The following is a 15,867-nucleotide window of genomic DNA, read 5'->3' as shown; positions in this document are numbered from 1 at the left end:
TGTTTATTAGGAAACATTGCAACAACGTCTGAAACTCCATCAGAAATTTCGTCTTCACCGTTAGAGTGGGACGATGTTATTCTTTAAGTATCGTTTTGAGTTTGAGAAATAGAAAAAAGTCTTAAGCATCAATGTCGAAAGACTCTATAATTTTGTTAAAAATTTCAGAAAATTATTAAACGTTCTGTTCAAAGTTTCAAAGCTTAACATCTGTCGAATTCGCATTTCTGCAGTGACCTTCCCCATAGTAAAATATAGTTTCTTTAAGTCCTTTCACGTCCTTGTCTGAAAGGACTACACTGACACATGTAACGTTCGCAGGCCCGTAATTATGATATAGCGTAAGATGATCTAGTCACTTGAACAATTTTTTAACATTTTCGCAATACCTCACGATTGTAAAGTTAATTCAGAACGCAAAGTTAGAATGAAACTCTCTTATACGACATTTGCTCGCACAAATATCGTCGAATAAAAGTACCCTACATAATTGTCATTTGCTCGATAGTGAAAAGGGGCAGTTGCAGCGCATTGCGCTGCGGTGGCTGTTCCAGTAGGGCACAAAAAAGATTATCTCAACAGACAAGACAACGCGCACAACTTGCACAACTTCGCTTTTAATTAAAGGACGTAAACTTAAAATTTTGTGATTTGAACCACCTTTCGCTATATCTCGTTCCGATTAACTTGATCAAATTTTTGCGATTACATATTGAAAACATCATCCAAGTCGAACAATCGCTATTCCATCAGAAACGGATTATAGAAATACCTCCCATCCTCACTAATACTCTCATCTGCAACTGCGATTCCTTTTACACTCTCGCGTCTGAGAGCTTGCGCCAACCACAATTTTTGCAATTATTTCGCGATGGGAACGATTACAACTAAGCACGATATCGAAACACACCTACACGAAATTCGTAAAGTGACCTCAAAACAAGCATATGATAATCGATCGTTATCACTGCTGCTGGAAAACTCTATAAGCTTATCACTCGGACGTTGACGGGCTGAAATATCAAAAGACACTTGAGGAAAGGTCGAAAAGTAACTTCAAAAGAAGCAAATCATAATGGAGCGTAGCCACGACTAATGAAACACCTTATACTCTCTTGATTACCTTGATTCTCGCTCTTGTAGGATATAACTGGCAAGAACTTACTTAAGCACTTATCGAAAAGATTACAATGATCGTATCTTGGAGTTATTTTACACAATAATCCGATGTTACCTGGGTACAAACCTTATTAGGGAACTTAGGTAGTCTATCGGGCTTGTTGACGTAACGTAGTTATTCTTACTTGGAAGAAATTAGAGCAAAAGCTTCAGCACAAAGCCTGAAAAGCCATGAAAAGCATTCACAAAGGTATGCCTATATATCATAACCACTTTGCTAGAGAGATCGATTTTCTACGAGCTATAATTTGCTTTCAATGATACTTATGCGAATGTTTTTGTTCCCTTAGCCTTTTCGTTTGCAGCCAGACGCCAAATTATCATCAACATAATCTAACGTGCGACAACTGGAAGAAGGAATCTGAGGCTACTGTGGGAACTTGTACGCGTTATACCAAGTTTGCAATATTACGTTGTCAAGGAGGCGTTAGCAATTTAAAGACTATAAGGTACGAATTCGCTTTACTTAAACTAGGAACATTGTACTTTACTTGTCGTATACTTTGGGCAACTATGTTATGTTCAAGGTGCAAAAATCTTTCTGATCTTGGTAATAGGAAGAGAACGATACATACAGCAAATATTTTTCACACTGTCCACGTATTACGAATTTCTTAATTGAGCTTACCGTGTACAGCTTCAATAAGTGCAAAGGTGTTTTGTTTATCATGGACGTGTCAGTTAGTTGGTTTGGATTATTTGCGTGTCAAAGTTCAGGCACTCGACATATCAAAGGCAATCGACAGAGTATGGCATAGTGCTCTAGTCTCCAAGCTGGTCGCGATTGATTTCGATTCGAATTCGTCTTGATTTATATCAAATTTCCTGAATAATTGTTCAATAACCGACAGATTTGCCTCAAACAAGTTCCAAGCCACTAGTATCCACATTAAAATTCTGTTTTTTCCTTTTCACTCTTCCTGGTGTTCATTAAGAACCGTGTCACCGGTTCTCCTTTGTCATGAGACTCACCAGCATCAATATACGGCCCGATGAATGGCACACCAAAGAAAAAACCACAGAATGAAGTCAAAGTAATGGAATGAACCAAAACACAATGTTGTCTTCTAACACATAGAAGAAGTGACGACCTTTCGTATGTGATATGTGTAGCGCTCATGTATTGGTAAATCCAGGCCAAGTTTCCTACAGAAATAAAATAGTTTTGTCGACCACTTAAGTCCTTTGACAGGATTACGAGGTTTTCTCAGCGTTCCTACCCACCACCCGTCCTGGAAGTGCCTGCCACGGCACACTACGGCGCCTGGTCCTATTTTAATTACAATGCATGCCTTTGGAAAAATTTACCAGCAGGGGTCTTTCCCGTTGTGCGTGATTTTTCTATTTTTAAATCAAACATCTGCATCACTAGCCGATTAGGTACGACCCACGACTACGGAGTCCGTGTTCGCTGGGGTCAAATTTCAATGTGGTAGATTTGACTTTGGTCCTAGTTATAGTGTGTGCCCAGTCAGTCAAGGACGTAACACTTACCGATTGGGCACACGCCAGATCGATTACGGCCACATCTCGCCCTCTTTCCATTCCTGGCCACAGCCGTGCCAGCAATTATATGAGTGGCTTCTCATATGCAAAAAAAAAAAACAAAAAATTTTTTCGGACTAGAAACTTGGGTTGTTAGTCAACAATACATATTCAGCTTTTTATCTCAGTTTTTTAAGTGTTGGAACTTCCGCAACAATCGAAGAATGGGCGAGCATACAAACAAGTGTATCAAGATCGGCTGAAACTGTTATGGTCAATCGAATATATTCGCTGCTCTTGAGGGCTGATGGCTTTTTCACACATGCAAACCCGTGCCAATGTAAGTCCCACCAATTATAATAAGTTCCAGGCTTAAAAAGAAGATAATACTGAGACATTTCGTACATCTGCTCACTCAGCTAAAAAAAGTCAGTCTTATTTTCTTTTGTAACATTATAGGAGTAAGATTGCAAGGGTAAAGAAAAATGTTTTAAAAAGTTACGGGTCTATGGAAAGTAATCGGAATTTTCTTGATAAAAATTTTTAAGGATTAGAACAGTATAACATCAATCAAATGTAAAGTTTAAAGTGGTTCTAGTTGAAGCGCTTGAAATCTTTCTTACACTGGTTATATGAATTCTGTTTTTTCAGTGAGCAAAAGTCTCGAAAAATTGATGGAGTCATATTTTGCGGTTGGCCTGACAAATACTTTAATCCCATAACAACTTTACAAACATTGCGAAATGTTAAACTTTTATCTATAGAATATGGTGTTATGAAGGAAATTTCATATCGATTTCCGGAAATGTTCTACCTACAGGTAAGATTTTAATGGTGAAGAAAAATGAAAGAAAGTTGAATCTCCTACTTCCCCATATGTCAAAAAGAGTATTAATATATCATGGACTCGTTTATCTTATGTTGGACCAAAAACCTTCAAACGTATTTACAACCTGCGTATACTAGATTTACGATGGAATCAACTAACGCACTTGGATAGCCCGTTAATATTATCGGAGACAATTGAATTTTTCTATTTAAACGGTAAGTTAATAAGATTAATGGAGGACCGTATACCTTTGTTATCATTTTTAATGCTATATAGTGACTTAGGTAATCCATGGAATTGTACAAGAAATTTAAAATGGTTGCTAACATCGGGAACAGACGATATCGTAACGGATTTTCGGGATTTATTATGTCATGATCGTAAATACAAAGAAAGGCATTTATTGACCGTTATAAATTACAAAATGGTGGGTATTTAAATTAAGTTACTAAATTGTTTCAATTTATTTATGGAGGCGAAATTTTCAAGGCACTAAAGCATACGTGTCAAAAGTATGAAGATTTGAAAAACTGCACCTGCTCTATGCATCATATTGTACCGAAGTCTCATATTCCGTTGTATACTGTAAATTGCTCCTATCTGAATTTGTACAGGTTGCCCGCTTATTTACCGGATAATACCAGTTCTTTTTACGCCAACGGTAATAAGGTAAATTTTGAAGAGAGGATGGCAAAAATAGAATGTTAACAATATTTTCATTTATGCAGATAACCGACGTTTCCCCCTTGCGCAACAACGATCATTATAGATATGTGGACGATATACATTTAGATAATAATATGATAGAAAGCATCGATGTTTTAGAAGGCAGTTATTGGTTTGAACATTTCCGTTTATTAAACTTGAAAGGAAATCGACTAAGAAAGGTGAGTAAGAACAAACAACGCATCGAGACTGCTTTCTTACCTCTTGCCTTGCTCTTATACCTTACAGATACCTGTTTACGCTTTAGACAATGCTTTAGATGATAATCCGCATGCTAGCCTCCTGTCGTTAAGTCACAATCCTTGGTATTGTTCGTGTAAATTTGCCATGAGATTTCGAGAAATTCTGAATAAATATAATGCAATACTAAAAGATGCGTGGAATGTAACCTGCATCTATAAACATGGAGATGAGTTGAAATCATCTAAAGTTATGTCAATAACACGCGAGGATGTATGCAAATCAAGGGATGAAACTAAAATTCATTTTCTCGACTTACTAAACGTGGTGCTGGCCAGTTTGATTTTATTCATACTAGGAAAATTGGCGTATGATTATTATTATTACAAAAACTATGGACGAGTGCCGTGGATAGTAATGAAATTGCCTTAGAAATTAAATAATCCAAATCAATTAATTCATTTCATGTTTTATTTGTGCAATATTGTGCGCATTACCTGAGTTGAATTTTTCTTTTCAAGTTCATATATTCATGATTTTTTTTTTGTTTAAAATTAATCCAATATCTTTACGATACCGTTAGTCACATTGGGTTGGTGTTCGAAAATTGCAATGGTGTTACAACTACCATTTACTGTTTTATTATTTATATTTAACTTTTTATTAGTTTCTTGGTGCGTTTCATGCTCATACGCTCTGACATCATCTAATGACATGTCGTACCAGTCGTCAATCCAAGCGAATGCTTGCCTGTGACCTAATAATAAAATATCACGTATTGAACGGTGTATAAATTCCTCAACCTTCGTCTGGAGCCCCCAAACTTCAAATGAGACGTCCACTAATTTATAGGAACACATTATTGGTTTATCCGCATCGCGCCAACCTTCAATCAAGCAGCCGCGCTCTTTCGGGTTTATAAAAGAAGAAGAAAATTCAAATAAACACTCGTGGTTCAATTATATTTATTTGATGCTTACTTGTTTTTTTGGACGTAAAAAATTTGGGATCTTCTTCTTTCTTATAGTGTTTTCCATTGGACAATTCATCAAAGGCTATATCGATATTATCTACAAGGCGATGTTTTAATTGGTCCGCAGTTAGATTTAAGCTCTGATAGGAAATTATTATTATTAAAAAGTCGAAATAAGGAACGTCGTTTCAATCCAGAAACCTACATTTTCCGAATTTCCATTATTGTCTTCGTACTTTGTTCTTATCAATATATTCAATTTAGGCACAAATGAACACTATAAAGAGACACACAATAACATCGATTGGCTCTTAAAAACAATAATTGAAAACACTTACAGTGTATTCTTAGTAGCGAATGATTATTGTAGAACAAAGGATAAATTTTATAGATAAATTAAGAAAAAAAAAAAAAACACACACACACATTAGTTTGATCTCCATTTTTATATATAAATGTTTAAATAAATTTATAGTGCCAGCAAATTTATTAGATGTTATGAAGTCGTAATCATGAATTGTATCTCTGTTAAAAAAATAAAAACTGTTTCTCTGTGATCTTCTAATATATTTCACATTTTTTATTCTATTGAAATAATTGAATTTCCACGTGATCTGCATCTGTAGTATGACTCGTGCGCTAGTCCCATGGGACAAGTTCGTAAGGAGCGACATGCCTCCAGGGCAGAAAAAGTTTAGTTTTTTTTTTCACGGCGTACAATTAACTTATAAAAAGAAATTGAAACGAGATCAGCCTTGAAAACATTCCCGCGTAAGTATTCTCCTTTTTTGGCAAGACAGGCTTACTGCTTAAATATACTTTTGACACTTGTAATTTATGCCAAATATTGTTTTGTTTCTTAATTCCTTTTATAAAAGGCATTTGGTTATGGAGTTGCTAGGGGAAATTGCACAGTTTTCACGTAGCGCCTTAAGTCGCAATACTTTATATTCCGCGAAATTTTCCATAAAAGCAGAGCACAGAGAGGGTCTATATATCTCCTAAGATATTCTGGCAAGACTGAAACGAGTATACTTAGTTAATCAAGGGATTACAAACAAATATGCAAGTATGGCACCGGATACTAGATTAAGCAAGTACGAATTTAAGAAAAAAAATGCTTAATTGAAAAATAACTCCTGATCGGAAACTAATGGGATCGTTTTTTGATAATTATCTTTGAACGGTTAATTGAGTTAGTGATGTTTCCTAAATTTGTTGTTGATTTATGTAACCGTCGTCCTATTGTTAAATATATGAATCTGAAGAACAATGATGTATAATGTAAGAGGACTTTTATACGAAATATGAGAAAGTACTTGAAATCATACCTGTTTTTGTAAAGGGATAAAAATTCCACGATTTTTCTGTAATATAAAATACACGAGGACATATCGACTGAATCCACAAAGGCAAACGGCTGAAATTAACAAAGAAGGGCGAATTTATACATTTTTGTAAAACAGATTAAATTAAAAGTAAATATTTTGAAAACGCATAAAAAACAATCGTTTTCAATTCATATTAAGCTTAAATGGATCAAATATAAAAAATTTAATATAAAATGTTTTCGAAAGCCTTTTTTGTGTCCTACTTCAATCCACAAAGAATATCTAAAATAACAAAAGCTTCGTTGTCAATTTGAACTACGTTGTGAACCTAAATTTCCTGCGTCAAACTTATAAATTATGTCATACTTGCCTTGACAAATGTATACGTTTTTCGGTATATTGGCCTTTGCCGTATGTCTCATCCTCACACGGCTCATTAGTTATGATCTCCACACCTTCACCGTTTGTAGATTGTTCGTAACTGTGGCGTGCAATCATATACAACTGACCTATTTGATACTGGAATGAAGAAAAATTATTTTCATTTAATATTTGCTATGGAGTATGGAATTTTTCAAACACATACCTCTTCACACGACAAAGGCATACAGATGCGATATTCCTTAGTTAGAACCATTTTAAAAAATTTACGGGATGTTTAATAATAAAATTTATATGCTATTTACAAAACTTATCAATTTAAATTATCAATCACCGCAACAAAACTTTGAATACGCACAAAACTCCAATAAGGAAAATTTGTATAGAGTTATGTCAACAACGGCTATTCTTTTTTTAAACAGATGTTTGCTTTCATTACAAGAAAAAAGTTGTATACGTTCATGCTTATTTAACAAGCATAGCTGCATTTGCCGCATAATTTAAAATTTGTTAGCTTAAAAAATATTAAGCGCAATTATTAAAATAGCATATATCATAATACAAGTAAATTCATTTAATGGAATCTTCCCGTCCAACACATCAAATCAGAGTCCAGTTCAAAATAAAATGTATTGGAATTGAGACGGAACGTAAAATATATGTTTATTTCCTTGATTATATAACGACTCATTTAACTAGCAATACAATTCTTCTTTGTAAGCACAAAGAGGGTAAGCATGTAGGCAGGAGACAATGAAGTAGGCGATAACGAGGCCACGAGATTTCGCTAATCGCTTATCATGTTTTCAAATTTTATGGCAATTATCCTCTATCTGGCGGCAGTAAATTTGCTGTAAAAATTAAACAAAGTTACTGCAAATCTCTCTTTTAAAGTTGCTTTTGTGAAAAAACAGCTGCAAAAGAAAAATACACACGCACAGTTGTTACAAATGAATTATTAACTCAAAAATTAAAGAAAAAAAAATTATGTTTGAAATTACATCTGTGAAATGTGAAGAAACCTAAGTCTTTAAAATTAGGTACAATCTTTTGGAAATATCGGTTTAAAATGGTCTAAATGCAGTTTCACGAAAATTCTACGTAATTTTCTCTCATTTTTTGCGTTTCTCTCAGTTGTTGAGCGGAAGCATTGGAAAGCTGGCAACGATGGTACATGATTAGCCTCTTAGCAATAATCAATTATCTCCTAAAAAATACCAGGTGATAACGGCGATGATTGCCTGCTTACGTAATTAATTACCCCGCAGTCTATTTGTTAAGGTAAGCGGAAATAATCATGTTTAGGATAATTTGTTGATTGCAATTTTCATAATAGAAACGCCATCTACTATTAGCTCCTTGGCTAATCAACGCATATATGTTTATTTTCTTCAATCCCGTGAATTTTGTATATATGATTTTTGTGAGCATATTTAAAGATGTGCCCGATGGTGTAGCTACACCAACTATATACTGGAGTAAGCCTCGATGAGTCGTTACAATTTCCATATAAATAGTGCGATAGTAAAACTATCTGCGTTACGTTGTTCTTATTGTTGTGTGTGTGTACCTACACTTTTAGTTATCCAAATCGCTATCTGGAATGCGATTTACACTGTATAAGCAAATACGTGCCAATCGTGATTAACAGCAGCGCTTGTTAACTGCGCCAACTACTTTGCCCGATTACACTCGATTACCTTACGAAGTTAAATAAATTAAAAATGAGATCGAAAAAGCACCCTATCTATTATCCATTATTATCAATATTTGTTCACAATTTTTTTTTGATAGAAGAAAAAATCCCCGATAAACAAAACGATAGGTACAAAATTTTCTATTAACATTTAAAAAATTTCAGTGTTTACAGATGAATATTTTATATGCAGAACATATTTATACAAAATATATTTTGGTTAAAATAATAAAGATTTATTTCATTATCTAAAACACCACAATTGATGATTATAGCAACCACTACTTGGATTTTGCATGTAAAGTAGCCAATGAGAAATCTGTTAATAAATATATTAAGAAATTCCAGTTGCGCTTTTTTATGTGCTTTATTTCAACGCGGTAAAAGAAGCAGGTGCGAAAGCAGAATAAAGGGAAAAAAAAAGTTTTTTTTAAGAAGGACGCAAAGTAGATTTTTTGGAAAATAAACGAAGCATGTATTTGAAAAAACCCTATGCAGACATAATAAAAACGACATGTTAAAGACGATCATCGGTCTATATCAGAATTACTAAATTGCCAAAGATTTAAAAATGTATGGATGTATAATTTAAAGTGTGATTAAAGGGACTGTGCCATATAAGAAACAGTAACTTGGTGATGGATGTAACCTTTACCAATAACTTCCGCATTTTTTCATTGCATCTCGTTAATTCGGTTCCGCGCGGAAAGTCTTCAAAAATCTTATAATATTCCAATATTGCATTGATTGTATGAATGTTGTAAACATTTATCTCTCTCTATAAACATATATAACTAAATTTCGTCATCAAAAAGAAGATAAAACTAAAAAGAAATTCTAACAGGACGTATAAGCAATCTCAATTACTAGACCACTGGAGATAGACGCAATTAATTATTTACAATTAATGATTACACCTAAAGGTAGGCAAGCAAAGCCAACTTTAAACTCTCTGCTATTTGCAGAGCCAACGTTAAATTTTCTACTATTTACAGAAAGAACGTAATACCATTGCAAAGCCGTCGGCGAAAGTCCCCAATGAATTGCTCCGTAAAATTCTTGCTATGTGGCATCTCTATTGCAGCTTTACGTTAATAGAGTGCAGCAAAAACGAAAAGCTTATTTCCAAATATGACTTTTTTGAAGTAAGATCCAATTAATAAAGCGAAAACAATTATTTTTTCTATACAGAAATGGATAGATTTGCATTTCTGTATATTTCTAAATGACCGCAGTGTCGAATATAAGTCTGGTAACTCCGTGGTGTTTGATGAAGGAACATGAAAGGAGAAAGTTAATAACAATGTTTTATAGCATATTTGTCTTCCCGAAATGTAATGCTAACTCGTGAATAATTTGGTTGTAAAAAGTGTCAAAGGAATGACTACAAAAATTTTCATACTTTTTTTTTTACAAAACATTATAGGAAGGCATGGTTTTGCACGTACGTGTACACACAGAAAAAAAAAGAAATCAACGTGCAGGAGGAACCAAAGGCGATTTATTACAAATTTAAAAATTGTCTATCTAATTTATGTTTACATTATACTAATGTACAATTTTTATATCCACTACCGAAAGATTGGTATATACTCATTTTATTTATTTTTTTTATAATGTACTTTGCACAGAAGAGGAAGCTTCAGGGACACTATAAAGGTTTTATATTCTTGTCAGCGTGAAATTCTGAATTGATTAAGTGATGTAAGTTTATAAATTTTTGATATTTATCTCCTAACATCACTAAGGTTTTTTGTATTTCTTCTATCGATGGTACATTTTCATTTTGTCCCTTTTTATTTAATATCCATTTGCAATGAGCGGTATGCACAACTCCAACCATGGTTTATTCCAAGCGCCACCAAGCAAATGACTACGAAACATTTTTTTTCTCGAGTTTTTGGGCAATTTAGTTTTTTTTTATATTAAAATCGTTTTTTTCGTTCGTAGTTTTTTTTCCTATTAAAATCGTTTCAATTTTTCCGCCTTTCAGTCACAAATGCAATTTTATAATTTTAATTCGAAAATGTTCTTCAAATTACATTGAAAGCCAAAGCACAGAGTCGCTTATAATAAATAAAAAAATTGCCAAAAATAGCTGAGTGCCCAACTAACAACTTAAATTGCCAGATCGTTTAATTTGCAAAACCGCCAGCTTTATAACTCACGAAATCTGTTAAAAGAGCTTTGTAACTCACGAAATCTGTTAAACATATTCATTGCAAAATGCAAATTGCCGTCGGCATTGCAAAATGAAAAAAGACCAGTAGGAGGTTTTGCAGCCCTTGAATGAATCACTGGTAGTGTGATTGTTTTCTTCACGATACGAAACGTGGCCACACTTACCAAGATGGTATTGCATAATTGTTTGCCATAAATAAATATTTCAATTTTTTATCTTTTTAAGTTTTCTTTTGTGATATTGTCAGTACTATAACAGCCCCGTGTTTAGCTGATATATGGACGTATAAAGTTAAGTATATTGAAAATTCAATAAAACAACCAAATCTCGAATAATAGTACACTAAAGTTAGCAACACTTCCGCAACAAAATTCGAGATTAATTTTTGAAAGCAATTACGAAAAAAAGCATGAAGATAGAATAATCCTATCATAGTGGATGATCATATAGATTCACTGTTTATTTTTTAGACGACTTTTGTCTTTCATGACAGCGAAAGCTGACAATTTTTTTCATTTATCGTACATACGAGGGCTAATCGGGTATAATTGAAAATTAGCTTTCGCTTTCAACCGTTTTTGCCAAACAGCTGATTACAACGGTGAAAATAAAATTTTTTATACGTGATTACCTGTAAGACTTTCTTTGGTATGTTATGTAATTTTCAATGTTTTGCTAAAATAATAAAAACTAACCAAAATTGGCTAGAAACAAGTGAGTTAACAAAATAAACAAAAAAAAATTTCAATACTCGTGATCTCTTTTCAAGGCTTAATAATTATTTTTATAGAAATTTATATATGTTTAGCTTTCATTTTAAATATATTTAAAAGATAATGAATTAATAAATACAAAAAATGATTAAACATCTTAAAACGTTAAGCCTAAAACGAAAATGGCGCTTCACTGTACTGGCCTTCGTAGTGTTTAATTTATTAGCTGTTTCAATCGGCAAACAGCTTCTCAGGGGATGCCCCTTTTTCGTGTAACATAGTGTTGGTTAGGAAGAAGTGCCGGAGAAAAAGATGGACAGCGAGGTGAGTTCCGCAGTCTAATGGATGTGTGCCCAATTAAGCGCCAATTGGTGTGGCTTTAACCGACCAAAAATTCATTGAAAGACCAGAGTAAACTCTAATGCATATGAAAATTGGACCCCGAAGATTGACTTGGTAGTTGCGGTTCCTATCCTAACTCCATAAAATAGTAAAAAAAGTGAAACACGAAATACGTTTTTTGCAAATTGATTAACACTGACAAAGAAGAAGAACAAATTTAATTACATTAAAGAGGGCTACCTAAGTTACAGCCTTTTTCTCCCTTATTTATTTCCTTTTAACTAACTTTTCAACGTAAGCAAAAAAGATTTGCGATTATGACTAAATTAATATTATAAGCCTTTTTCTACGATTTCGTTAGAATAAAACATGTAAAAACTTCGACGCATTCACTTAAAAGCGCTAAAATGAAGAACGGCGAGCAAATATCTTTTTAATTGAATGCATATCTACAAGTTGACATCATCGATGGCCATTCCTCTCATTCCGTTCAGTGAAGTTATTTCGTGAATTTCGTGATCTACAGACAAGAATTCAAGAAGTTTTTTTGAAGAAGCCAGAGAAATTTTAATAAATATCATCTTTTGTTAAAAAAGGTGATTACTATCAGAAATAAGGGATTAATTGCGTTTTTGTTTTGAAAAGTTTGTATTTCTCTTCGCTACTCACTTCCGCCTACATACGTGGTACTTTACATTTGATGATTGTACATGTGTTGGTTATAAGTTATCTACATTTAAAATAAATATACATTTCATATTTGTACATATGTATATAAAGAAAAAAGTGTTAAAAATTTTTAATCTTTTACAGATTTTCATTGTTCATGCCCTCAATGTACATTATATACACATTCCTATTTTGCTAAATTCGAAAAAAATCGTATAATAAAGTAAAACTAGAAAGAAAAGATAATAACATTTTGCTTGCCTGTGGCCGGGCAATGCTTAGAATTCGTTTAAAAATGGGTCCTCGTCAACAGTTACAACGCAATAAGGAGTGGACATGTTGTTTTGGTCTACATGTTCACACCGCCACCATTATGATTGGCCTTTGGCATTTGGTAAGTAATTTAAAAACAAATTTTCAATCATTTCTTTTATTAAGTTGTTTTTATTATTGTTAATATAGTGTTAACGTTGCGCTTTCGACAAAATGTGTTTTTTTTTTTGTCTTATGATTTGCTATTCGCCTTTCTTCTTTTCGCTATAACATTTTTTTAGCCGTTGTGTTGGCCTTGTTCAGGGTCATTATAGACTTTGTTGTGTATAAAGTGGTTGTTATTATCTTCTGCTGCTGCTGCTTTTTTTTTATGTTTTTTCTGTTGTTGGTACATTACTTTATTTATGGTATTAAAATTTTCTGAATCAGTTTACATAAATCCAACATTTGAAAAAGAAAGAATTTATGGATACACATACATAAACTTTTCTATTTAAGATTGTTTGGAATAACATCCGCTAACGTTTTTTAATTCATCCTTAATTGCGGGCGAAGCTATTTTTTTTTAAAACTGGATTTCTTTCTAATTGCATTCATCATCAGAGAAGATGTTTATATATATATATTTTTTGTGGTATGCCCAAGAATTTTTGTAACGGGCGTCAAGCAGTATATTTTTGATTCAATTTAGGTGTTAGAAAATCAACACTCAGTCTCTATGTCCTCCCACATTTGGTAACAAGCTGATAATATACCCAACACATTTTAGTGCTTTAAGTCGACGAAATTAATTTACCAGATTGTTAGACACATATAAGCGAGTTTTAGTTTGTACATTATATATGGAGATGCCGGTATACTCTTTAGGGAAAATGGAAGCGATGCAGTGAATCACGTGGATTTTATAGAAAGTCATCTGCTCGTTTCCCACCATGTCCAACGGATGATACGAAGCTTCACATCCAAAAATTTCCCGCGGTTCACTGTTGACGCGTCCGCCCAAAAAATTTAATGACATTAATAATGCTAAAAAAAGGTTAAACCGAAGCCGCAGAAAAAGCAACAACTTATTTTAACGGATTAAGTCATCAAAAGGAATAATGTCACTTCTTACCTTAAAACTTAACTGAATAAATTACATAACTGAAATATAAGGGACGTCACATCTTACCATTTACCTTTTGCTTGTGCAGATGTTTATTTATAACTTTATTAGGTCATGAATCGCATCGCTTTGTGATACTTAAAAGACGAAGTGAATTAACAATTTATACTGACAGAGTTATTGAATTCGCTGAACGACTAAAAATAGATCCACCTTCTATTATACAGATCTACGCAGAATAATTTCGTTTTGTCGCAAGAACGAACCCTATTGGTCGCTTTTTGAGAAAAGTTTCAAAATTTCTGCCCGACAATCGTTGAGTACACTAGAGTTTCGGCATACTAAACTAATGTAATTTTTAGACTTATAATGGAACTTGGCCTAGGAAATCGATTGAACCCATTAATCCACTGTGGTATATTTCGACCATATGCACAAATGAAAATTTTATCAACTTTAGGCCGCGTCAGTTCAGAGTTGGTAGTGCCTATGATAAGGGAACGTTTGTTGTGTAACTCAATATAATTTTTTATAATTTATAGCATATGTCAGTAAAGTATTGTAAGAGGCCATTAGTATAGGGCACCTAATACGACGGACTTTCCCCAGTGTTCTTATTTGGGTTCAATATAGCAAGCATTTCGTGCAGAAATTTATTCGAAAAAAGTTATTATTAAAAACAAGCGATTATTTTTGGAACGCGTTTTCAAATTAATTAACAAAATTCATAAGGAAAGGCAATAATTTTTATGAGGTTTGCTTGAATGCAGCTTTTTATTTTTAACACGTTGTTGTTAACTCTAGAAAAGTAAACAATGATCATGATTCGTCGTCTATTTGCTTTCGAAATAACTGATTGGATTGCTAGTTTTATTTGACTTTGCAAAAAAAAACTTTTTGGAAATGTTGTTTTTCTCTCTACCTAAATTGCTTTAAGGTTAACTGAATCGCTAAAAGCACGTTTTGTCAAATAACGAATGTTAAATACCGGATACTCAGAGCAATGATATGCATTTTTTGAGTTTCCAGTTTTCTCTAGGACGAGCAAAATTAGCTTTGAATTCATTTATTATTTGAATCACTCACAGCCCGAGAATTAAGGCATGATGATAATTACGTCAATGTAAATTAACCGGAAGATTATAAGATAATTAAAACATTTCGGTCGATTTTCGATACCTGGAGAGTTCACACTCTCTGCAAGATAAAGCATTTAAGATGAAGATCTCATTTTTGTTTGTTTTCAAGCAAAGACTAGATAGATGTAATATTCGGGCGATGCAGTACAGACAAACGGCCATAAGGCATTCAGCACAAAACATTTTTTATTATAAATACCTTTTGTGCTAAGAACAACTGTTTTCGTTTTCATAAAAAAATACAATGAAAATGAAATAAAAATGACGCTAATATATGCAAGACAACGTTTTTCAATACATATAAGTATACATCTACACATACTTTAATTGAATCAGACGTGAGGTATAATAAGCTATAATTTCTTAAAAGCTTTAATATGTCGTTTAAAAAAAGGTGAAGTGTTTAGTACAACGATTATTGCATTTTCCATTAAAGCACGTCTTATTTAAGGTCTAATGACAGCAGGAGGGTGACGTATAGCGATTGTCAGAAATTTCTGCTTTCTCTGGTTTTTATCACATATAATCGATATTACATTAATATAAGTCAGAAAGACTCAGAAGACCAGAGGTTTTTACGGCGTGCATTTCTTCCATCTGGCCATCCATTTGTTGCGCGTGTATATGGTGCCTAAAGTCCCAACCCGTTTCTACATTAAGGAGT

The 15,867-nt window shown here is 33.4% G+C and overlaps 3 protein-coding genes across 6 annotated transcripts in view; 2 read left to right on the top strand and 1 right to left on the bottom strand.

Annotated features, from left to right (window-relative positions):
* LOC119638267 (protein singed wings 2) overlaps window positions 1-4,834 on the top strand; it is a 7,292-nt gene extending 2,458 nt beyond the window's left edge. The window contains exons 2-8 of the mRNA XM_038034945.1: window positions 1,470-1,628; window positions 3,316-3,484; window positions 3,552-3,708; window positions 3,778-3,920; window positions 3,983-4,162; window positions 4,222-4,380; window positions 4,448-4,834. Of these exons, the coding sequence (XP_037890873.1) occupies window positions 1,470-1,628; window positions 3,316-3,484; window positions 3,552-3,708; window positions 3,778-3,920; window positions 3,983-4,162; window positions 4,222-4,380; window positions 4,448-4,831 (1,351 nt within the window). The 3' untranslated portion in view covers window positions 4,832-4,834. The remainder of the gene's footprint in view (window positions 1-1,469; window positions 1,629-3,315; window positions 3,485-3,551; window positions 3,709-3,777; window positions 3,921-3,982; window positions 4,163-4,221; window positions 4,381-4,447) is intronic.
* Window positions 4,835-4,890: 56 nt separating this feature from the next.
* LOC119638268 (cytoplasmic phosphatidylinositol transfer protein 1) lies at window positions 4,891-7,803 on the bottom strand. Its single transcript, XM_038034946.1, has 7 exons — window positions 7,290-7,803; window positions 7,074-7,222; window positions 6,704-6,792; window positions 5,711-5,718; window positions 5,578-5,649; window positions 5,380-5,512; window positions 4,891-5,306 (listed from the first exon to the last, which is right to left on the bottom strand). Exons 1-7 carry the CDS (start codon window positions 7,338-7,340, stop codon window positions 4,954-4,956), a joined length of 855 nt encoding a protein of 284 aa, XP_037890874.1. The 5' UTR covers window positions 7,341-7,803; the 3' UTR covers window positions 4,891-4,953.
* Window positions 7,804-12,467: 4,664 nt separating this feature from the next.
* The window catches only part of LOC119638256 (lysosomal-associated transmembrane protein 4A), a 7,586-nt gene continuing 4,186 nt past the window's right edge, over window positions 12,468-15,867 (top strand). For 2 of the 4 annotated variants that reach the window (XM_038034932.1, XM_038034928.1), the window contains exons 1-2: window positions 12,468-12,613; window positions 12,831-13,080. In XM_038034932.1, the coding sequence (XP_037890860.1) occupies window positions 12,961-13,080 (120 nt within the window). In that variant the 5' untranslated portion in view covers window positions 12,468-12,613; window positions 12,831-12,960. Of the gene's footprint in view, window positions 12,704-12,830; window positions 13,081-15,867 lie in introns of all 4 variants that reach the window. The other 2 variants (XM_038034931.1, XM_038034930.1) reach the window with 2 other exon arrangements.

Source organism: Glossina fuscipes, unplaced genomic scaffold (genome assembly GCF_014805625.2).
Source record: "Glossina fuscipes isolate IAEA_lab_2018 unplaced genomic scaffold, Yale_Gfus_2 86, whole genome shotgun sequence".
In the NCBI taxonomy this organism is placed as follows: Eukaryota; Metazoa; Arthropoda; class Insecta; order Diptera; family Glossinidae; genus Glossina; species Glossina fuscipes.
Note: the sequence above shows the minus strand (reverse complement) of the source record. Positions and strands in the feature narration are given on the sequence as shown.